Below are 21,659 nucleotides of genomic sequence, written 5' to 3'. Positions count from 1 at the left end.
ATCCCATTTCCGTTTACACCTGGTCCCATACTGCCACTGCGTGGTCCAGGGCTTGGGGCCCCGCCTGGTGCCGACATAATCGACGACTAATCGACAACTTCAAACCTCAAATCGCGGCGGAGGATGGCAACAGAGCTGGGTTGCGTACAATGGCCGGCGATTTATATGGTGGACTTAGGCGGTCACCTATCAGTGTTTGTCTAATGTATATAGTGCCCACAGGTATATGGGACTTTGAGCGTTCAACAATAGAATAGTTAGTGGATTTGATATCTTGAATTTGATATCCCGACGAGCTGGGCCCGCTACCTCACCGCTTATTAAGACCTCCCCAGTTTACAGCACGTGATCGCAACCAACAACCATCCCAATCTCCACGGCAATCTCGATCTCTTGTTGGAGAATCGAAAGGCCGGTGGAATTAAACCGTACAGAGCAGCTATCTAATTTTTTCCCCTTCGTATAACCCCAACCAGTCAGCATGGGAGAAGACGCACCGCCGCAAGAGTTACCTGGCTTTACCTCCGCCGATCGCATTCGACAGCTGAATGATATGGACAAGGTACTACGGTCATATAAATTATGAGGAACCATTTACTGATACTTATTCCTTAGGATATTACCAAACTTCTTGAATCTGCTGGTCTCGCGATCCAAGCCTTGACCAACGCCAAACCGGGTCCCTCTTCCGTTGCACCAGATGGATCACTCGACTCGCACAAAACACGGTTCAAAGAAGCAAGCGCAAAATACTTCGCGCTTCTCTCCTCAGCCGACGTTTCCCTCCGCCGCCAGATCTACTCCCTAGAGGAATCATCTCTCGTAGGGCCCGAGAGGACCTCACGCGCAGGGGACACAAAAGCTGGAGCCAGAAACGAAGGAGTCGCGGGAGCTAAATCGCGAGCTCCAAATTCACTGGATATCAGCCGACTCAATAGCCGGAAGGATACAGTTGGAAAAGATAAGGAGGCTGAGTTGTGGGCGGCTGCTCGTCAATTCGTTGAGCAGATGCAGAAGCCTTCCGAGACAAATAAGGACTCTAGGCCAGCGAATCAACCGGAGGACATGCAGGTGGATTGAATGGTGTGCTATCTGCTAATTCGGCGCGATTGGTTGGTTTTGATTGATGCGTTTATGATACCCCAGGCTATATCCTGCCACTAGCATGGAAATTACGGATACAATGAGTCCCATTGGAAGATGATACATATATTTACAGAGTGCCAAGTACATATGTAACCAATCCTAGGCGCAAAATGTGTATGGATGAGTGTTCGAGGATATTCACAGAACTACGCTATACAAAACGAAAACGCAACGACAGGTATAGTTCATCGGCCTAGCCGAGCAGGATATTTGTCGGAACAGTAAACATGGCTACTTCTGCATGGACATGATCATTTCCCGCTGGGTTTCCCGGTCTCTGTTCGCATCAGACAATGGGCCCAAGCCTAGGTTCATGTTAGCATATTGCAACGGCATAGATATTATGTGCATCCACTTACTTCGGAGCTCGCCAACGACATCCTTCGCTTTGCCGAAGTAAACCTCCTCTGTGGTGTAAAAGCCTAGGTCAGCACAAACTCCCCAAGCCATTAAATGGCGACGAGACAAGGAAACATACGCAGCAAGTTTCGCATCTTCAACTCCATATCCTCCACCAGCCTGCCCACATTGGCAACATGGCTAGCATCCGACTCCACAGGCAGGTCAACTTCCACCTGGCGAGTCATGTTCCCGCTGAGGTCCATATCACCAAGAGCCTCGGTTTTGTTGGCCAGGTGGAGAATAACGGTACTAGTGAGTTTGTAGTGGGACATGCGAGCGCGGTCGGTGGCCTCGAAAACGTGAATGCTGTCCCATTCGCCGGAGCTCTGAGAACCCGGGGTGACACCTAATCAAGAGACACAGTTAGCAATCCAAAACATAGAAAGTAACCCGTAGTCAGTCCATAACGCACCCTTCTTCAATAGAATCACGCCGGCGAATCCATCGTCCAAATCCCAGAAATACACACTCCCCACACCTCCCTCATAGTACAGCTCGCGGTAAACATCGAACGACTCGTTGGCGGCAACCTCGAGCTTGCGCACTCGCTCACTGGGCACGGTACCATCCTCAAGCGGAGGATCAAACTCATTGCTCCATGGTGACCGGTAGCTATCACCGTCGCGGTTGTAGTCGCAGAGTAGATAGTCGCGGTTGCTCTGCGGGCAGCGGCGAATCTCCAGGGGCTGGTCAACGGAGGAGAGGAGGTCTTCGGTGAGTTCAGGGACAATTGAGGTAATCGCTTGCAAGTTGGTCTTGGTATCCCGCGGGTTTAGGCGCCGAAGGAGGTCGCTGCAGAAGGGGTGGTCAGCTCACTTGTCTCCGACAGCATGGGGCGGGGTTGTCTCGGGGTTTGGGATTGTCAAGGCGGGTGTCATGGTTGGGGGGCAAAGGGGTCTGTAGTGCGATATTGGTGGCGAGATGGGTTACTCACAGCGCGCTGTCAAATTGTGCATCAGCCATGGTTGCGAAGGTTGGTTGTATACCTGTTGCTTGATGAATGGCGGTGTTGATCTTGGGCGGATGAGGTGCGTGCATATTTCGTGCGTGGCAGTACGTGATATATATAACAAGCGCAATATTATCAACTTCGACAACATCTATACAAAGACGATAAAAGACTACACAAACGTATAGCTACAGATATGGGTATTGAAACCTTCTTTATTAACTTTGATTAACTTTGATTCTGAATTTATTGTATGAAATACGCTCACTCTGCAAGATCTTCTTAGTAGGAAAGTCAGATTAGTATCGGATTGTTGGATCTTCAGGGCCTTTTGCAAGTATTGGAGAGAATAAATTTCCATGGATGTATGTAAAATGAGATTTTCAGTCTCTTAAGGAGATCCAGAAGCGAGACTTATCTCCTGCTGCCACCACCCTGCAAATATATTCAACCTCTCAGTCCGTACCCTTGCCATCTCCCTCCCCGTGGCAGTCTTCATCATCCCTTCCAGCTTAACTAATTTGTCCCCAAAATGTTCAATGGAATTATCCATCTCCCATTTCCCATCGACGCAGTACTTCTTCCCTACAGCTCCAAGGAAGGTAAAACACCTGCCAATTCCAACAGCCCCGATAGCATCAAGTCGATCAGCGTCTTGGACAACGCCAAGCTCGACGAACCCATCCTCATCAATCATCCTTCGGATCAATGCCGGATCCTTGCATTCAGTTGTATAAGAAACATGTGACACAATCTTCTGCACCCTGGATGCGAGTTCTGGCGTCGCACCCCGCGCAAGGAGGGCATGCTGCACCATCGTCGTTGGGTCGAGTTCTTCGCTTCCAGGAGCTGCATTCATCTTTGAAAGGTACTTCCTGTCACCAATGTCATGCAACAGTGCTGCAAGTTTGACAACTGCCCCGTTGTATTGTGTTGCCGGGTGCAGTGCCCGCTCTGCTTCTAGGATCTTGTTGGCGAGCGCTCCCACTCTGTGGACGTGTGCCGGGTTATGAGATGGGTCGTGGCCTGACATGCAGTCTGTCACGAAAGCGGACATCTCGCTGAAGAGCGCTTGGAATTCTTCGCTGGTATCATCCATTGTGGGTGCTTTCAATCCGGTTGTTGGGGGATTGGGGAATTTTTCGGTCCGATGATACGAACTGAATGGTACCCAGGACTTAGGCCAACGGGGCAAGTTGGACTTTTATAGCAAGGTAACTATTGGTTGCTATATCCTCAGGCAACAGCACCATATTTTGAAGAAAAACACAGAATTTCCCCCGCAGTAAACAAATTTGGCGGTGAATGAATGAACTCATACCTGGGGAGATAGCCACGGGACGCATATTGCAATCCTACGTTGTATGCAACCTGTGTATCCGTGGCATTGTGTAAACAGCTAAATATTTATTGAAGATATAGGCAGGTCCCTATATTGTACATGTGGGGTGTCAAATTCGCGGGGACTGACCTGCAACGAACGCATTCTGGTGAGGACCAATAAACTGTTGAGAGATTATTTTACAGGATCTTGGTTGAATGTGAGTCCACCGGTTGAAAATTATTTGAAAATCATTATCATTCCATTCAAAAGAAAGGCTGGCTCCATATCACACGGAAGAAAGTAAAATTATGTGACATGGTCAGCAGGACCTCATAGATCCAGATCAGGGATATTCCCGTATTACTGTGCCGAATTACAAGGTGGTAGGCCGAATACCTAATCCATCTTGCTCACAGAGCAAAGGCAGCAACAACCAAGCCGAAGAGGCCAGCAGCGGAGGCACCGAGATTGGCATTAGCAGCAGCGTTGGCGTTGGCGGTCTGCTGTGAGAATCCAGAGGAGCTGGTAGCAGTTCCCGAGGAGGAGGAGGAGGAGTCATGGTTGTCGTTCTTATCATGGTTGCCGTTGTTGCCGTTGTTGCCGTTGTTGCCGTTGTTGCCGTTGTTGCCGTTGTTGCCGTTGTTGCCGTTGTTGCCGTTGTTGCCGTTGTTGTCGTTGTTGCCCGAAGCTGAAGGCTGATGTTAGCAGAGTTCCGTATCAACAAAAATGAATATAGACATACACTTGGAATCAGTGCTTGACGAGTCGGAGCTAGTCCGTGTGGCAGTGCTGCCGGTGCCAGTGGAGGTGGTGGAAGAGTGGGTAACAGTTGCACCACTGCCACTGCCACCCCAGAAGTGCGACTTGTAGCAGGACTGCTCACACTCGGTGTACTTCTGAATGTCGGCCGGAGAGCCAGTACCCTGGGGACAGCCAGAGACACAGTCGTTGGTGTCATTTACCTGGTTATCGCTGGGGCAGGGCACGTGGTAGCACTTGGCTGTGCAGCAGATATCCGTGACTTCGCCTAGAGTTGAACTGGGTCAGTATCAAGCTAAGGCAAGAATGAGAAAGGATAGCTTACAGCTCTTTGTGCACTCGATCTCGGGAGTAGTGGTGATGATTGAAGGGTTCACGGTGGTAGTGTCTGCGGCAGCGGCAAAAGCCAGCAAGGCCGAGAGAGCAAGGATGCTGAACTTCATGCTGAGTGAAAGTGTATTAAGAGATGAAAACTTGTTGGTAAGAAGTGACAGTGTATTGAAGAAAAGAGTGACAGAGATGTAGGGTGGGAGAAGAGCAAACAGCGAAGTATTAAAACATTATTGATAACAAGCCCACCAAGCAAACGGACACCCTTGACCCTGACATGGACTGACTTTTCCTCAAAACAAACTCCAGTGACGAAAAAGATATACCACAAATTCCCATTTTGATGTCTCAGACTTAATCTGAGGAAGTTAGAGTTGGCGCTTTGGCTTCAATTGACCAAGTCCATCCAGGTGATGCACGACGATGATCTTACTTCCCCGGACAAGGATATCATGCAGGATAATCTCCCCTTTTCCCCCTTAGGAAGGGGGTTTCTGTTTTATCGCAAATTGAGACCCTGGGGGACAAAGGAACTGTCAAATTGGACAGTATTGATTGACTTCAGACATTAGCGTGTGAGTAAGGGACCAATTTCTTTTTCACTGTACTATATTGCCAACTCCTATTGGCTCATAGGGCTTGGCAGGAGAACCTTGAAAGTCACAAAGAATAGGAAAGACAAGTGTTGAGATTGTCAGTAGTTAGCTAACTAGTAACTAGTTACTCCGGACAGAGTACATTGTACACAATAATCAATGATAGGGCTACCTTTTGTCAGGTGGAATATCAAAACAGAACATGAGGGGCAATGAGACTAGGCACATGTTCAATATGATAAACACGCTAGGCTCGGCCATTCAAGAGATGAAGTGCATTCAAAGACTTGCTTAGTTGCATACACAAGGGTACAGTGCAAACCATACAAACATAGCCCCATCACCTGACTACGCGACGCGACGCGACGACCATTCCGTAGTGCAATGCGAATGCCCTTCAACTATCCACGCGATGTCGACAGATTCCGAGTCGGATTACTTCGATGACGACGACTTCGTAGTCCCTGGGACCCCCGATGGCCCCTCCCGTCCCGCAAAACGCCGCCGCGTTCGAAATCGCGGGGAAGAGAGCGAAGGTCAAGATGACGGCTCTTCGATCGACTCATTCTCTGAAATGGAGGATGATGATTTGCCCTCACGACGGCAAGAATCACCTCATGGCTTTGAAGAATACCAGGATCGTCCCAAAAATAAGAGCTGTGTACTGAAGCAAGCGAGTGTCCAAAATGACATGTTCGTCACGCAACTCACCCAGCCCTCCTCAAGCCCGGAACGAATACGAGGTCCGCGATGGCAGAAGCCTGTTACAAAACCTCCCCCGGCAAAATTTGAAACCAGGTTGCAAGATGGTGATGGTGGTGGCGGCGGACAGGACAGGAATCATATCCATGATGATGAGGAGTTGATGGCCGCTATTGCAGCTTCAATAGATTCATTTGAGGAGGAGAAAACAACCAGGGCGGTATCCAAACCCCAAAGTTTATCAAACAATACAGCTCCCAAAAAGCTTGCCCCGTCGGAAAAGGAAGACACGCATGCCCTGCCGGATGTTCCGTTTGAGCTGGAGGACATACCTGAAGGTGCATTTGATTCTTCGCCATTATTATCACCAGTAGCACGACCAGTCCATTCTGCAACCCCACATTTCAGTCAATCCCGAGGCCCAATTCGACAACCACACCTCAAACAGAGCACATTATTCGGCATGGTTGCTCCAAACCCTGAGGTCTTGATACCGCGTCAACAAGACTGGGGCCCACCAGAGAAGACCGAACCACCAACGCAACACAAACTTGTTAAAGATGCTTTGCATACATGGGTCTACCCCACGAATTTGGGTAAAACTAGAGATTACCAGTTCAACATTACTCAGGCAGGCCTGTTTCATAATCTACTCGTGGCCTTGCCAACGGGTTTGGGAAAGACATTCATAGCAGCTACAATTATGCTGAATTGGTTTCGCTGGACGAAAGATTCACAAATTATTTTTGTAGCACCAACGAAACCCTTGGTTTCGCAGCAGGTATCGGCCTGCTTGGATATTGCCGGAATCCCACGTTCGGAGTCGACCATGCTCACAGGAGGGGCATCGCCGGGGATTCGCGCCGAAGAGTGGAAATCAAAGCGGGTGTTTTTCATGACACCCCAAACACTGATCAACGACCTGAAGACCGGAATCGCCGATCCCAAGCGAATCGTGTTGTTGGTCGTTGATGAAGCTCATCGCGCGACGGGTGCGTATGCATACGTGGAGGTGGTCAAATTCCTTCGGCGCTTCAACAACAGTTTCCGCGTGCTCGCACTCACAGCAACGCCGGGATCAACAGTCGAATCGGTACAGGCGGTTATTGATGGCCTGGACATAGCACGTGTCGAAATCCGGACGGAGAACTCGATTGACATTCGCGAGTACGTTCACGCTCGCAATATCGAAATCGAAACATTCGAGAATTCAGATGAAATGATTTTCTGTATGGACCTGATGTCTGCTGCCTTGCAGCCCTTGCTTGACCAACTCCGGACTCTCAACGCCTACTGGGGACGTGACCCTATGGGACTGACTGCGTATGGTCTTACGGTGGCGAGGCAACAATGGATGCAGTCCGACGCTGGTCGGAATGCCCATTTCGGCTTGAAGGGCAAAGTCAACTCCATTTTCACTGTTCTTGCTAGCCTGGCCCACGCTATCGATCTCCTCAAGTACCACGGCATCGTGCCATTCTATCGCCATGTCATTCATTTCAAATCAAGCTCCGAGGGACAGAAAGGCGGAGGTGGAAAATATCAAAAGCAAGTTGTACAAGATGATAGTTTCAAGAAACTACTTGGCCATCTTGAACCATGGAGTAAGAATCCAGAGTTTATTGGCCACCCGAAATTGGAATATCTGAAGTCGGTGATTTTGAATCACTTTATGGACAGGGGGAAGGGAAAGAGTTACCTGACGGCACTGGTCACCCTGCCACCCGTGTCATGATCTTTGTGCATTTCCGTGATAGTGCCGAAGAGGTCACGAGAGTTCTCAAAAGATACGAGCCCATGATTCGACCTCATGTTTTCGTGGGTCAATCAAGCGCCAAAGGCTCTGAAGGCATGGACCAGAAAACACAGCTCAGAATTATTGAGGATTTCAAGAAAGGCACATACAACACGATCGTTGCCACCTCCATCGGCGAGGAAGGATTGGATATTGGAGAGGTCGATCTGATCGTGTGCTATGACTCGTCGGCATCGCCCATTCGCATGCTGCAGCGCATGGGTCGAACTGGCCGTAAGCGGGCTGGTAACATCACTCTGCTATTGATGAAAGGCAAAGAAGAAGACTCCTACATCAAAGCGAAAGATAATTACGAAAAGATGCAGCAAATGATTGCCAGTGGCGCACGGTTCACGTTCCACGACGATCGTTCTGCGCGCATCTTACCCGCGGGCGTCCGTCCAGTGCCTGATAAACGAAACATCGATATACCCCCAGAGAACTCGCAGCAAGAACTCCCCGAGCCGAAACGCAAAGGGAGAGCGCCAAAGCGACCTGCCAAGGTATTCCACATGCCTGATGATGTGGAGACAGGGTTTAAACGAGCCTCGACTTTGAATGGCGACAAACCCCAGAAGAAGAAAGCCACTGCACCCAGAAAAGCAGCCACCCCCAAAAAGAGGCCCCGATCCCCCACACCCGAGCCTGTGGATGTTCCGTCAGTGGAGGATGTTGTCCTTAGCGTGAGTGAGCAAAATGATCTTGAACATCATTATCAGAACATCGGCGCCACTTCTCCGCAGTTCATCCGATTCCCTCGCAACGACGCCTTTCCACGTTTGCAACTCATGGAAAGACCCACAAAGAACGTCAAGCATGGGTCTCTCACGCAACGCATGGTAAAAGCCTTACAGAAGATGCACGACGCCGGCCCTGACTGCGACCATCGATTCAAAGAGATTTTGGCCCGCGAACCCCCTCGTCAGACGAATCCAGTCAAACTGTCCGGAGTGATTCAAATAAGAAGCCTCGGCGCAACTCAAAGCCCTTGAAGACACCGTCTAAAAATACTGCTCGGCGAACTTCCACCAAGGCCACTGCAAACCCCGCTGGCGGGGAGGTTGTTTCTTTGTTATCTCCAGAACATGAACCCAAGCAGAAGAACGATCCTTTTGCCTTCATAGGTGATGACTTTGGTGATTCTGGCTCCGATTTTGAGCTCATGGATGCTAGCCTTTTGTTTAGTAGTGGGTCGAAACCTAAAGGTCCGAAACCGAACAGACCAATTATTGAAGATAGTGATGAGTGATGAAATAGAGACAGGCGTTGGATGCTCTTTGGATATAGGAGGATTCATACCACATTCGAATAGGAATGCCATTGCATACAGTGGATAATTCTCATGAAATCATTTACTTTTAAAAACATCCGTATTAGATGAAACTGGTGCGAAGGTGTAATAACTACATATGTATACACCTTCGCGAACGAGCCAAAAAAAGCGAACTTCTTTCAAAATGGTCCTCACGTTGCATAGAACTAGGCCATGAGTTCGGTAGCTGGTTAAGAGTCGCGGCTATATATATGTCATTGTATGTAAGATCGTGTTATAATAGCCTTGGAATGATGGAATATACATATTTAACGCTGCCTATCCCGTTCCTAATGCCACTTTTACGTAGTATGTATTCATGCAATACGTTGTATTTTTTTTTTTTGGTGCTTTGCAGCTATCTGTTTCTTGGTGATTGTATTCCATTCTAGCTTAGGGCTTGTTGAAAGGGTGCATATCACTCCCACTGCCTTTAGAAAAAAAAGAGAGACAAACCTGGCTGTAAATCATGCCGAGCCTCCCATCTATCAGAACATAAAAAACTCCAAGAACGTCCGGGGCTGGATCTGGGTATTTGGGTATTTGTGTGTTGGTGAACGATATCAAACGTGTAAGGTCAATTCGAGAGCAAAGAAATCAGAAAGCCGAAAACAACCCACCTCGAGAGAAAGATAGATAGTATGGGTTTATGCAAGTGTTTAGTATGTAAAAAGTCAAAACAAGATAAAATCGAAAGGATGGGAGAGAAGAGGAAAAAGGAAGCACCAGACTCCAATTGCGATCAGCGACGCCGCGCGAACACAATTTCTAAATCAATGCAAAGAGTGTAGAGCAGAAATAAGACGATAAAGAAGGAATGTCGAGTCGATCAGACTCGGTCCCGAGCAAAGTCAAGCACCTCGCAATCGTCCTCAAAGAAACCGTCGTCGGCTTTCAGTGGAGTGGAGTGTCTCTTCTTGCGGCGGGTGGTGATAACAACTTCCTCCACATTGCCGGTGCTGTTTCCAAGAGTGATAAGGTTTTCTATATCACCACCAGCCCCAAGCGAATGTCCATGGATGACGGCGTTCTCATCCTCGTCATCGCCATGGTCATCGCTGGAGCTGCTGAATGACCTCAAGTGCACTTTGATCAGCGGGATGTCATTGCCAAACACCCATTGTCCACTCGGCTCACTTGCATCGCTGCTAGAGGAGAAGACACTCAAACCAACCCGCTGGTCCGTGTGGAACGGCTGGTATGGGGTATTTGTCTCAATCTCAGCCTGCGAGAGAGGCTGGCAAAGCGGTCGTGCAGCACTAGATGGCTGAGAGCTGACCGAAGGAAGAACAAGAGAGGCATGGACAGCTAGTTCTGGATCAAAGGCAGACAAAGGAGCCGGTCCACAAGGACCCTGGAGATTGTCAGGTAGTTTGATCTGAGACTCCTTACCGCCGACAACAGAGTGAGGCTGTCGATTCTTGTGGCCGGGTACAGTAGCACGCTTGAGGCGGTACATCTTGAAGTACCCGCCATCCATAACACCCAAGAATATGAGGCCCTTGCTGCAAATCCACGTCACCCGGGAAGGTGCAGGGTCTCGAGCTAGCCCTGGCAAGTGTAAACGGTTCTCTCCGACATGGCGCAAAGTATTCACCGTACCCGTTGCGGCGCCCATTGACTTGCTTAGGCCTGCAGCGACAACCTTCCCGCTTTTTACACTGGCTGCAGAAGGTAACGCAAATCCACTCATATTGGGAAATGCAGCGCCCGTGGACGGGACACGACCCCGAACAGCGGAGAAAAATGGTTGCGTTTTACCGCCAACCAACTTCATAGCCGCTGACAATGGGTTGCCACTGGCGGTCTGACCAGTCACCTCATCGGCCATGGGGTTAGCAGCCGGCGACCTATTTGAAGTAGGCTTTGCGCGGCGGAATGGGGGCCATTGAAATGCGCTTCGAGGTAGGTCGAAAACGTGGATGGTGCCTTTACGTGTAATTACAGCCAATCTATCACCCACCGGCGCCGTCCAAATCACGTCAACAATACTAGATGTAGTCAACCGCGCGTATCTAGCAATCTGGCGCACATTTGGGTTCTGTCCCGTCTGGTCATCAGCCATAAAAGCCATGGACCGACAGTGCTTGAGCTGCATGAGATCCCACACATATTGCACATCGCCCTTCTTGCTCGCTGTGAACAACATCAAGCCGTTCGGAGAAAGAGACAAGAAGCTGCAACCATTAGGGACCTGGAACGTCGAGACCGGGTGAATAAACACATTTCGTATATCTGTGCCGTCTTCAAATCGTCTTAAGTCGATGATGGATACAGTGTCAGGTTCTGTGGCTGATGTTTGTGTATCCTGTGCATGAGTTGGAGGGAATAATCCATATCCCTGTGTCTGGGGGTCTGGTCCCTGAGGTGGCCGACGTGGGGAGGTGCCGGATGTTTGCTGGGTGTTCCAATAATTGTTCCAGGCCTGCATTCCCTGATCACCCATCCAACGGGCACCTCTCACAAGTTCTTGGGCAACGCCTCTTGCCATTTTATCGAAAAAACTTTCCCCTTCACCTACATCTGTCGCACACGACACCGAGGGGACAGCTGGGGGATTGCGAGTTTCAATACCTGGCACCTTGCCGAGGATCACACTTGAAGGCACAGTGCCCTGGATTGATCCCCTGTAGGCCGAGGATGGGGGAGCGAATGCAAGCCATCTCCCTTGCACAGCTAAGATGGGTCTTTCCAAGGCAGAAGAACCACGAGGAGAGTCGGACGGAGTCCCCTCTGGATCAGTTGTAGAACTCGAAGAAGCCGAATAACGCCGGGTTTCTTTGGACTGAACTCCAGTCCATGTCTTACCCAGACACTGGTATGCAGGTGTATCTGGGGATAGAACGTGTCTATAAACATAGACTTCTCCACTGACCCCGGATGCTAAAATAATATAAGCACCGGTCGTGAAGAGCTTCAACTTTCCCACAGGCGAGGGTGCAAAGGACGGGAGGCCAGGGAAACTTTCTAGGCATGGCACAGGTTTGCTGGCAAACAAGGTGGAGACATGTTCGCCGGTCCGGAAAGAGTAAACTTCAACTCTGGTTTGGTAGAACTGAACGTCGTCTCGGGTTGAGCGCTTGTCGTCTCGGGTTGAGCGCTTGTCGTTAGAGTGACCGCGATTCGTCGAAGGAGGAATTTCATTTGCCTCCGATGTTGCAGACGAGACTCGACCTTCCTCCTCGTTTGGTGGCAACGGTCCATGAACAATCACAGCCACATGCGGTCGGGACGATGCAAATGGGTCGCTGGATGGATTGCCAGGCAAGAGTTGGGCCCCGATTACACGACCATTTAATCCAGTGATTTGCCCCACGAGCCGAGTCCGGCGATCTTCGATGGCGAGGATCTCCACTGTGCCATCTGTCCCAACCAGCAAGACGTTTATCCCTGTCCGTGAACCTTTAGATGACAAGCTAGGCAAAGTATCAAAGCTACAGAATGAATAACCTCCTTCGGTGGGTGATCGATTCTGAGTTGGAAGGATATCCATGTCTGGTGCTCCGAAGAAATGTGCTTGAGGAAGATGAGGGGGAGGCGCGTGATTGCTCATTGGGCTCCCGTAAGAGTGACTCTTTCTCCTGTCCACAGACTGTTGCCTCGAGTTCAGACTACTTCGGTGGCCATTACCGTAGCTAGATGGTAAAGTTCGAGTCTGAGGAGATGCCGAGGAAGGATGACCGAAGCCACCCCTCTCCTGAATTGTTGGAAAGTTCAAGGGCGATGCACTAGGGAGTGATGCACTTGGTATGTCCCCATCGATAATATCGGTGGGAGGGCTCTTTCCGTACGGCACCGACTGCGCCCATGTATCGGTGCGGCTAGTGAGATCGTCACCAGCTGGCTCATCAAAGGAATCGAGGACATCCAGAACAGGTGACGTGATATGTGGTTTTACATGATGCTCAATAAGGGGTTCGGGATCTGGGTAAGAGAGAGAATCCTCTGCCGGTGGGGCAGATGGTGGGAGGCTATCCATGCAATCTGGCGTTAATGGCACGCATTCATTAGAAACCAAGCAATCACCGGTGGATACGTACATATCATCCGGCGGGGTTCCAGTTACAGCCCTGGCCACCTTGTTCTTCTTGCCCTTCTTCTTTTTCCCTTTCGCACTTGGTTCATGCTCTGGTATGATCCGGTTCTGGTCCGGGGCGAAGGAATTATCGTCTTCAGGCAAACGGCTGTGCTGGCGGATGAGATCGTCAGATGCGGCCGGGAGCATTCAAAAGATGATGCCTCAGTGAGAGGCGATAGAGAGGTAACAGAATTAAGCCGCTCTCAGGACCCTATTTGTGGTCTGAGAACGGATATGTAGGATCGTTCTGTTTGAGATCCTAACTGGAAACCGGGACCTCGGGAGGTATCACTAAAGAAGGGGATGGCTTTCATGAAGTTAATCAAATGATCAAACATCACAACAACCTGAAGAAACTGGGAGTGCATACCTGTGTTGACAGTTCCTTAAAAATAAGGGGGGTTGTGGTGACTGCAGACACCACTAAAGGCGTATCTAGAGCGGAGATCACTCTAGACACGCGGGGAAGCTTTGATAGATAAGCACAACACAGCAACAGCTTGAGATAATTCAAGCCGGTGCAGAATAATGTAATCCAAAATGACTTGCATATACAAGTTATGAGGTTGAAGTCTGAAGATGAGTCAAGAAGGAGGAAGGATGATGTTATGGTTCGCGATAAGAGAAGAGAGGGGGCAAGAGGAGGGGAGCTGACCCCAGGTCACCAGTCAGGTACGGGGCTATTAGGGTGTGTAATAGGATGTAATAGGATGTAATAAGGGGGGCTGAGTCAGAGCACGGGAATAACCCTCTGACAGTGTCATTCCTAATGAAAAGCCATCTGATTCTCGGCCTTATTGCCTTGTCTATCTTTGTTTATCTGTTCACCAATCCCAACTCTACAATGTACCTTGTGGTCGACATGAACAATGCGCATATGAGGGGAAACTTATCAAACCATGCAAACACCGATAAGGCTGTCTTAGTCATATCGTCTTAGTCATATGTTGCGCACCCCCTCGTCATTACTTGCTGCTCATATCGCCCCCTTACATGCTTTTGACATGGTACTGCATGGTAGAAGCCAACATCCGAGTCCACCCATGTCCTTCGTCCTTCCTATCCACAGGAATGGCCATTCCTTATTTGTTTTTGGTCAATAAAGTTGGCCCGCTGTTGAAGGAGTGGCTGGCGTCATCGTTGGCTCCTGCCGAGGTCACAGGACATATGCAGCAAGGGCAAAGATGACGATTTAGGCTTTGATGGCAAATGAATTTGGTCCAATATATATACATTTACATATATATATGGCCACTGTATCCTCTATTATTCTTCCCGGGTGAGGTCCAAAGTATATCCGGTGTTAAAGTGTTTGTAAGGCACTCGATATAACAAAAATTAATTAACTTGAGATGTATTTTGATAGCCACTGAGCTTCGAAATGGTTGATGTGACAAAGTGCTGTCACAGAAAATTGCCCTCTCCTCTGGTCTGATGTCCACGGTCGCTCAGGTCTTCTTCTTAGCCGCAGCTTTGGCCTTGGCTGCCTTCTTCTTGTTGCTGTTGATCATGACAATTCCGATGAAGGTGCCTACTACGGCAGAACCCAAGAGTGTGAGGATGACGGGGATGCGGATGGCCCAAACACGGGGTGGGAAGATGTCGTGGAGAGGGTGGCCGGGGTCGACGAAGGGCTGTAGAACAAACATCAGCATGGAAAACCAAACATGATTATCAATTAACCTACCATTAACAGGGTCCACGCAGTGTAGTAGAGAAAGATCGCAGTCGCGACCAAAAGCATGACGGATCCCACGAGTTGGCCCAGCTAAAGCACAGTCAGTCGGGGGTATGTCGATTGATTGGGATTAGATCATTTACCATTCTGATAAGGAGCGGTGAGTTCAAAAAAGAAAAGAAATAAGAAGGAACGTAGATGAATCCTGGGCTGGACAGAACTACCAGGAATCTCAGGAGCTCCCGTTGTTCCTAGTTGGCCTCTGGTCACGTGCATCCCGCTAGAGCTTTCTCCTGCTACCGTCCTTGGATCATTTTGTAACCTCAGTCCCGGCTGAGATTCGCAACCACCGTCCCCCTCCGGTGTAAATCTAACCTTCTCTCTACCCCGGAGGCCTCTCTACTCATTGAAAATGTCCGATTCGGATGTTCTCCAGTCTGCAGTGCGCGTGCCCACGCCTCCCCCGGGCGCGTCGTACTCGCCAGCCGCAGCAACTCGAAAACGCTCACCTCCGTCTCGTTCTCCCTCTCCAAATCGTCGCCGATCTCCCCCGGTGACTCCCTTCGAGAAGGTCCCGATGTTCCCATCGTCGACGCAGAACATGTCGACGACAGAGAACGGCAACTCGCTGAACGTGTTCGTGAACATGAGAAGCGCGAAGCGGCGCGCAAGCCGATGACCGAGGAACAAAAGCAGGCTTTAGCAAAAGCAGAATATGAAAAGCTGCTCAACATGCGATCCGGTGGTACTTACATCCCCCCGGCCCGACTCCGTGCGTTACAGGCGCAAATCACGGACAAGACGAGTAAGGAATACCAGCGCATGGCGTGGGAAGCTTTAAAGAAGTCGATCAACGGTCTTATCAACAAAGTCAACGTCTCCAACATCAAGTTCATTGTCCCGGAACTCTTTGCAGAGAACTTGGTGAGAGGTAGAGGATTATTCTGTCGGTCGATTATGAAGGCGCAGGCGGCCAGTTTGCCCTTCACTCCAATTTACGCAGCGATGGCGTCTATCGTCAACACCAAGCTTCCGCAGGTTGGTGATTTATTGCTTACCAGGTTGATTGTCCAATTCCGCAAGGCCTTCAAGCGAAATGACAAGGCAGTTTGCATTTCCTCTACAACTTTCATTGCGCACCTCTGCAATCAACAAGTCGCCCACGAGATGCTGGCAGCTCAGGTCCTGTTACTTCTTTTGCACAAGCCAACGGACGACAGCGTGGAGATTGCTGTGGGTCTCACTCGAGAAGTTGGTCAGCATCTGGAGGAAATGAACGCTCCCATCGCACTCGCCGTATTTGACCAATTCCGAAACATTCTACACGAGGCCGATATTGATAAGCGTGTGCAATACATGATCGAAGTGCTCTTCCAGGTGCGCAAGGATCGGTACAAGGACAACCCAGCAATCAAGGAGGAATTGGACCTAGTGGAAGAGGAAGATCAGATCACACACCGTGCCGGCTTGGATGACGAGCTCGAAACCCAAGACACTCTCAACATCTTCAAGTTTGACGCGGAGTGGGAGGAGCACGAGGAGGCCTATAAGAAGTTGAAGGCCGAGATCCTGGGCGAGGAGAGTGACGAGGAAGATGAGGACCGGTCAGATGAAAGCGAAGAGGAAGAATCCGACACAGAAGAAGTACAGATGGATATCAAGGATCAAAGCAATACTGATCTGGTCAACCTTCGACGAACAATCTACCTCACAATCATGTCCAGCATTGATTTCGAAGAATGTTGCCACAAGCTGATGAAGATCAACCTGCCGGCCGGGTTGGAGCATGAACTTCCATCCATGATCATTGAATGTTGCTCTCAGGAACGGACATACTCCAAATTCTATGGCCTTATCGGAGAGCGATTCGCCAAGATCAACCGACTGTGGTCAGACCTGTTTGAGGCTGCCTTTGCCAAGTACTACGATACCATCCATCGTTACGAGACAAACAAACTGCGTAATATTGCCCAGTTCTTCGGCCATCTCATCAGCAACGATGCGATTGGCTGGCATGTCTTGTCTGTGGTTCATCTCAACGAGGAGGAGACCACATCCAGCAGCCGTATCTTCATCAAAATCCTGTTCCAGAACCTCGCAGAGAATCTCGGTATGCCTGGACTGCAAGCCCGCTTTAGGGATGATATACTGCGACCGAGCTTCGAGGGTCTCTTCCCCACGGAGAACCCACGCCACACTAGGTTCTCTGTCAACTACTTCACCAGTATCGGTATGGGTGTATTGACAGAGGACATGCGTGAATACCTCAAAAATCTTCCCCGTCCTACAGTGCCCGCTTTGGCTGCACGAGCTGCCTCTCGATCCCCGTCGCGCACCCCATCTGATCGATCCCGTTCAATGTGCTCAACATGCACTGGATCTCCTCACTCCCGCCGTTCCCGGTCCCTTTCGTACTCCCGCTCTCCATCTAGAGACCGCGGACGTTCCTATTCTCGCTCCATCACTCCCTCTTCCCGAGGCCGAAGCTACACACCTTCACGCTCTCGTTCCCCAGTCCGTCGTCGTCGTGACACATCAGACAGTCGGTCCCGATCCCGATCCGTCTCCCGCACACCGGCCAAGCGCAGTCGAGCACGTTCCCGCTCCTACGACTCGCGAAGCCCAAGCCGTAGTCCCTATCGATCTCGCCGCTCGGTTACTCGGTCTGTCACACCGCCGCGCCGAGGCCAAAGCCCTCCTACCCGGAGAAACCGCAGCTACTCCAGATCGGTTTCCCGGTCTATCACACCTCCGCCTCGTCGTGAGCCGGCATCCAGAGCTGCGAAACGCCATTCGTCCGAGTCCGTTTCCCCCCTCCCCGCCGACGCCGTGAGGCTACAGACTCTGCCTCTCGCTCTCGGTCGCCTGCTCCCAGGCGTCGGGCAGAATCACGAGGTCGGACCCATTCGCGGACACCGCCTCGGCGTAGATAAATCGGGTGCCTCTGATGCTTTAATCCCGACTTCTTTGGGATTGGCTGGGTGGTCCGAATGTTACTGTTGATAATGAAATAGTGCGTATTTGGAGCGAAAATACGACAACTGTACTTCTTTTATTCGGTCTGGTGCGAGGAATTCGAACTTACGGGGATTCATTAGGAGCAAATCGATTATTCATGGTGGACAATTCAAGGTTCCATTTCCTCAAATGTTCAAATAAACATGTTCAAATAGACCACCTTGTATTCCCTCTATGTAATAGATGCTTGAATTCTAGAAGCCATTGGCAATATTCTCATTTAATGCAGTCAAAAAGGGTATCTCATCATGATCTATCAACGCGATCCATACACCAACCCATAAATACAAACCTACTCAACCTCCCCAGCCTCCCAAACACACCTATCACACAAACAAGTCCCACCCAAAGCCCCAGAAGCCCACTCCCTCCTCTTCTGAACCGGCAATCCAATATCACAATAATGATTCAAGATCTCCGAATCCTTAGCAATACCCCCAGGCCTAAGCTCCTTCATCTCAAGCCCACGCGACCAAACAGCCGTCTCATCATCTCTCCGCGCGCGGAAATTAATCTCGCTACTCCATTCCCAGGTCACATTAGGATCACACGAATGGTTCGCAAGACACCACAGCGGATGAACAGCGCACAGCTCCGGCCCTCCATCCCAAGTAGATAGCCGGCCTGACGCCGTACCACGGAACTTAGCAAAGAGCGTGTTCAGAACCCATGTATCGTAGCGGTAGAGCACAGCGTACGGATCTAAACCCATTTCGTCGAGGAAACGCTCCGGTTGCAGGACATTGAGCTGGAACGAGAAGGGTAGAGTGGCCGTATCGTCTGCGGTAGGCGTCGTCTCTGCTTCCGCGGAGACAGACTCAAGATCGAAGTCGTGGAAATCACCCCAGGTGTACTTCACTTCGGGTAGATCCAGCGCGTGCTTATCCTGCGTGGCAGACATCGCGAGCGCTCTGCCAAGCAGAAGAAGGTATAGGTAATCGGCCTTATCCTTGGGGTCGGGGACATCCTTCCCGATAGAGTCGAGACCATCCTCGAGACCGCAGATCGCGCCATGGTACACCTCCTGCGCTGTGTCGTGACATGCTTGGCTGCAGAAGATGATGTCTACGCAGCCGCCCTCGCAGGCGACGGGGGTTCGGCAGCGGACAGTTCTGGGAGTGGTGCATTGCATGCATCGCAGAGATCATCGTGGAGACGGTTTGTCGCTGTGAGCAGTGAAGATTCACGGAGAATGATCTCGTCTGGGGCGATATCTTCTTTCGCGAAGAGGCCGAGCTGCACGGAGACGTCCATGTTGGAGTCGTCGTCTGCTGAGGCATGCAGCACTGGTAAGGCCACTGCGCGGACCTCACATTTCGGCGCAATGACTGCCAGTCGTTCATTGAGCAGGTTGAGGGTCTCTGGTGAGCGGCGGTCGGGCTCGTGCTCGTTCCAGGGATAGAGGACACGGCGGGCGAAGCCTTGTGCCGGGAGGACACTTGGGTTGATTGAGTCCAGATCGATGTTTTCGGTTTCAGAACCAGAGCGAGATTTGTAAATTTGCTTCACGCGATCCATCTGCACGTTTAAAGCAGCTACTGAAGCCGTTGCAGATCTCTTTTCGAGTAGGGCTAACCCACGCACGCCGAACTCGAATGCATCGCGGTAGCAACCGCAGCGGACGAGACTGCGTACTAGAAGGACGTACACCTGGTCGATGATGGCATCATATTCTTCTTGGGTGATGGGCACAGTGTTGTCGTCGTCTTCATCTTCGTCTTCATCATCTGATTCATTCGTTGCTTTCTCGGGAGGCTGCTGGGAAGGGTCTACCTTCCGCTTGGCGTGGAACTCGCACTCGTCTGGGTCAACGACTGACTCTAGTAGTGCTAGCGCGCGGTATGCGTCTGCAGCAGCGAGATCGGGGAAGCCCAGCTGTTCATACTGAAGGCCTCGTTCAAGGTGGAGGTGGGGGTTGTGAGGGTCTGCATAGAGCCTGGTGGTTGTCTCGTTGCGAGCTTGGAGTATTTGTGATGCAGACATATTGTGATGATGTGTTTACTCGTCTTGTTCCAAGAATGTAAGAACTTTTTATACACTCTTTGCCTTTTGACAGCCAAAAATGCAGTATAAAATTGATATCAAACTGTGAGATTGGGTGTAGAGGTTTGAGTTGGTAGAGAGATAACAGGCTGTAGACTTCAAAAGTTCAACCTATATCATTGACACGGTATCAATTGATCTTTGACTTCATAAATGAAGATTGTGGTCTGCCCCTCTGTAGATCGACGATATTCGTGCGGGCAAGTTCTTTTTATCGCAAAAAAATCGACGATAAGAACGGTCACGTGAATATATACTTCTCTCCAACGGAGGCTGTCCACCGGACGAGCAACATTGATAAAAGATGAATTCCATCGATTATGTCCATCTCGGGAGAAAGGAGATTGCTATGGTAGTCCATCTATAGGCTAAGCGGATTCTCTCGGTTCTTAGACCAAATAGAAACGCAAGAAGTCAAAATGGCGGATAGCGGAGGCTCCAAATAATTGAATACAGGACTCTTTTTTGCGAGAGATTCCTAACTTCCAGCCTAGCTGTATGTCTCTCACTTGATACTTAAAAAGCTGCTTCTACCAAGTCTTCTTGTAATCGGGGCAGACCATGCCATCATTACCTAGGTCGTGGTATATCAAGTATCGGCTACAGAAATGATGTTTGCGTGGTAAGACAATTTGAGTAACATTATCATCAGATAGGATAATCAAATACCTCACCCTCCACATGCTACCAATCTAGTACAAGCTCGATCCTAGACTAAATGAGGGACTGGTTATGTGACCAAGCCGCCTGACTATAACATCCACAGACCCATTGTAATATCACCAACAACCAGTCACCGTTTTGAGCATTGGCTGGCTGAGATTACCACCCCATAACACCTACTCTCATGCCAGCCATTTTTTGTATGGTATCGTTCTTGCTGTTCAATATTTCGGGTTGTGCTATGTCATTATGGTGATAGTATGGTATGCATATCGCCGAGAAAGATCATGGAAGGGTAGTCAAGAGCCCATATGCTTCGCAGATAGCATCAGAACCGGTTTGTGGCAGATATGATTGCGGTCGAAGAATACCCTGTTATATCTTGCTGCGCGGTCCTAGAACTTGCGTGACACTCTCTTCTTCTGATGTGTTTGTTCGTTGTCGTAACTTCGTACGCGGCTTTCTGGCCGAGTATATAGCTTGCAATATCCTGGCTATTCCTTTCGTTGCGTACTCTGCTCTCAATATAGTGGGCAAGGATCCAAAGAGCTTTCGGCTCTCCGTATACTATCGTAGACTCTGCCCTATGGAGAAGATTCAGACTCTCGATGACAACACATCTCCATTCCGTGAAGCTTGTTCTTTTGCCATATGTGGCAGATCAGATCAATGAAGTCTATCTGGAGAGATCACTGTATAGAAATCATGTTAGTTAGCCAGCTTTCTTGAAACGGAGGGGATATTCTTACTGTTGGCATGCTCCGACGGGATCATGTTAACGGAATCTTCGTCAATCAGGGGTTTGAGTTTCTTTGTAACTCATTCCTTTTTAGGTGGCATCAAGAAAACCAGAGAGCGACATAG

At 49.9% G+C, this 21,659-nt stretch overlaps 9 protein-coding genes across 9 annotated transcripts; 3 read left to right on the top strand and 6 right to left on the bottom strand.

Annotated features, from left to right (window-relative positions):
* Positions 1 to 481: 481 nt before the first annotated feature.
* N7516_003230 (mediator of RNA polymerase II transcription subunit 11) lies at positions 482 to 1,080 on the top strand (the record flags this gene model as incomplete). Its single annotated transcript, XM_057215950.1, has 2 exons — positions 482 to 562; positions 616 to 1,080. 2 exons carry the CDS (start codon positions 482 to 484, stop codon positions 1,078 to 1,080), a joined length of 546 nt encoding a protein of 181 aa, XP_057077833.1.
* Positions 1,081 to 1,377: 297 nt separating this feature from the next.
* cap2 (F-actin-capping protein subunit beta) lies at positions 1,378 to 2,511 on the bottom strand (the record flags this gene model as incomplete). The annotated part of the gene is made up of 5 exons (XM_057215949.1): positions 1,378 to 1,451; positions 1,506 to 1,553; positions 1,625 to 1,894; positions 1,961 to 2,340; positions 2,483 to 2,511. 5 exons carry the CDS (start codon positions 2,509 to 2,511, stop codon positions 1,378 to 1,380), a joined length of 801 nt encoding a protein of 266 aa, XP_057077832.1.
* Positions 2,512 to 2,888: 377 nt separating this feature from the next.
* Positions 2,889 to 3,596, bottom strand: N7516_003228 (HD domain-containing protein; the record flags this gene model as incomplete). Its single annotated transcript, XM_057215948.1, has 1 exon — positions 2,889 to 3,596. One exon carries the CDS (start codon positions 3,594 to 3,596, stop codon positions 2,889 to 2,891), a length of 708 nt encoding a protein of 235 aa, XP_057077831.1.
* Positions 3,597 to 4,231: 635 nt separating this feature from the next.
* Positions 4,232 to 5,023, bottom strand: N7516_003227 (uncharacterized protein; the record flags this gene model as incomplete). The annotated part of the gene is made up of 3 exons (XM_057215947.1): positions 4,232 to 4,509; positions 4,564 to 4,848; positions 4,906 to 5,023. 3 exons carry the CDS (start codon positions 5,021 to 5,023, stop codon positions 4,232 to 4,234), a joined length of 681 nt encoding a protein of 226 aa, XP_057077830.1.
* Positions 5,024 to 5,918: 895 nt separating this feature from the next.
* On the top strand, positions 5,919 to 8,995 carry mph1 (3'-5' DNA helicase; the record flags this gene model as incomplete). Its single annotated transcript, XM_057215946.1, has 2 exons — positions 5,919 to 7,812; positions 7,860 to 8,995. The coding sequence occupies 2 exons, from the start codon at positions 5,919 to 5,921 to the stop codon at positions 8,993 to 8,995; spliced, it is 3,030 nt and encodes a 1,009-aa protein (XP_057077829.1).
* Positions 8,996 to 10,144: 1,149 nt separating this feature from the next.
* N7516_003225 (uncharacterized protein) lies at positions 10,145 to 13,540 on the bottom strand (the record flags this gene model as incomplete). The annotated part of the gene is made up of 1 exon (XM_057215945.1): positions 10,145 to 13,540. The coding sequence occupies one exon, from the start codon at positions 13,538 to 13,540 to the stop codon at positions 10,145 to 10,147; it is 3,396 nt and encodes a 1,131-aa protein (XP_057077828.1).
* A 1,293-nt stretch (positions 13,541 to 14,833) lies between these two features.
* On the bottom strand, positions 14,834 to 15,281 carry N7516_003224 (dolichol phosphate-mannose biosynthesis regulatory protein). Its single transcript, XM_057215944.1, has 3 exons — positions 15,215 to 15,281; positions 15,081 to 15,161; positions 14,834 to 15,027 (listed from the first exon to the last, which is right to left on the bottom strand). Exons 1-3 carry the CDS (start codon positions 15,215 to 15,217, stop codon positions 14,842 to 14,844), a joined length of 270 nt encoding a protein of 89 aa, XP_057077827.1. The 5' UTR covers positions 15,218 to 15,281; the 3' UTR covers positions 14,834 to 14,841.
* A 202-nt stretch (positions 15,282 to 15,483) lies between these two features.
* N7516_003223 (pre-mRNA-splicing factor CWC22) lies at positions 15,484 to 18,074 on the top strand (the record flags this gene model as incomplete). Its single annotated transcript, XM_057215943.1, has 2 exons — positions 15,484 to 15,506; positions 15,557 to 18,074. 2 exons carry the CDS (start codon positions 15,484 to 15,486, stop codon positions 18,072 to 18,074), a joined length of 2,541 nt encoding a protein of 846 aa, XP_057077826.1.
* A 307-nt stretch (positions 18,075 to 18,381) lies between these two features.
* N7516_003222 (putative MYND domain protein) lies at positions 18,382 to 20,072 on the bottom strand (the record flags this gene model as incomplete). The annotated part of the gene is made up of 2 exons (XM_057215942.1): positions 18,382 to 19,138; positions 19,159 to 20,072. The coding sequence occupies 2 exons, from the start codon at positions 20,070 to 20,072 to the stop codon at positions 18,382 to 18,384; spliced, it is 1,671 nt and encodes a 556-aa protein (XP_057077825.1).
* Between the last annotated feature and the right edge of the window lie 1,587 nt (positions 20,073 to 21,659).

Source organism: Penicillium verrucosum, assembly GCF_028828655.1.
Source record: "Penicillium verrucosum strain IBT 35672 chromosome Unknown utg000001l_segment0_segment0, whole genome shotgun sequence".
NCBI lineage: Eukaryota > Fungi > Ascomycota > Eurotiomycetes > Eurotiales > Aspergillaceae > Penicillium > Penicillium verrucosum.
Note: the sequence above shows the minus strand (reverse complement) of the source record. Positions and strands in the feature narration are given on the sequence as shown.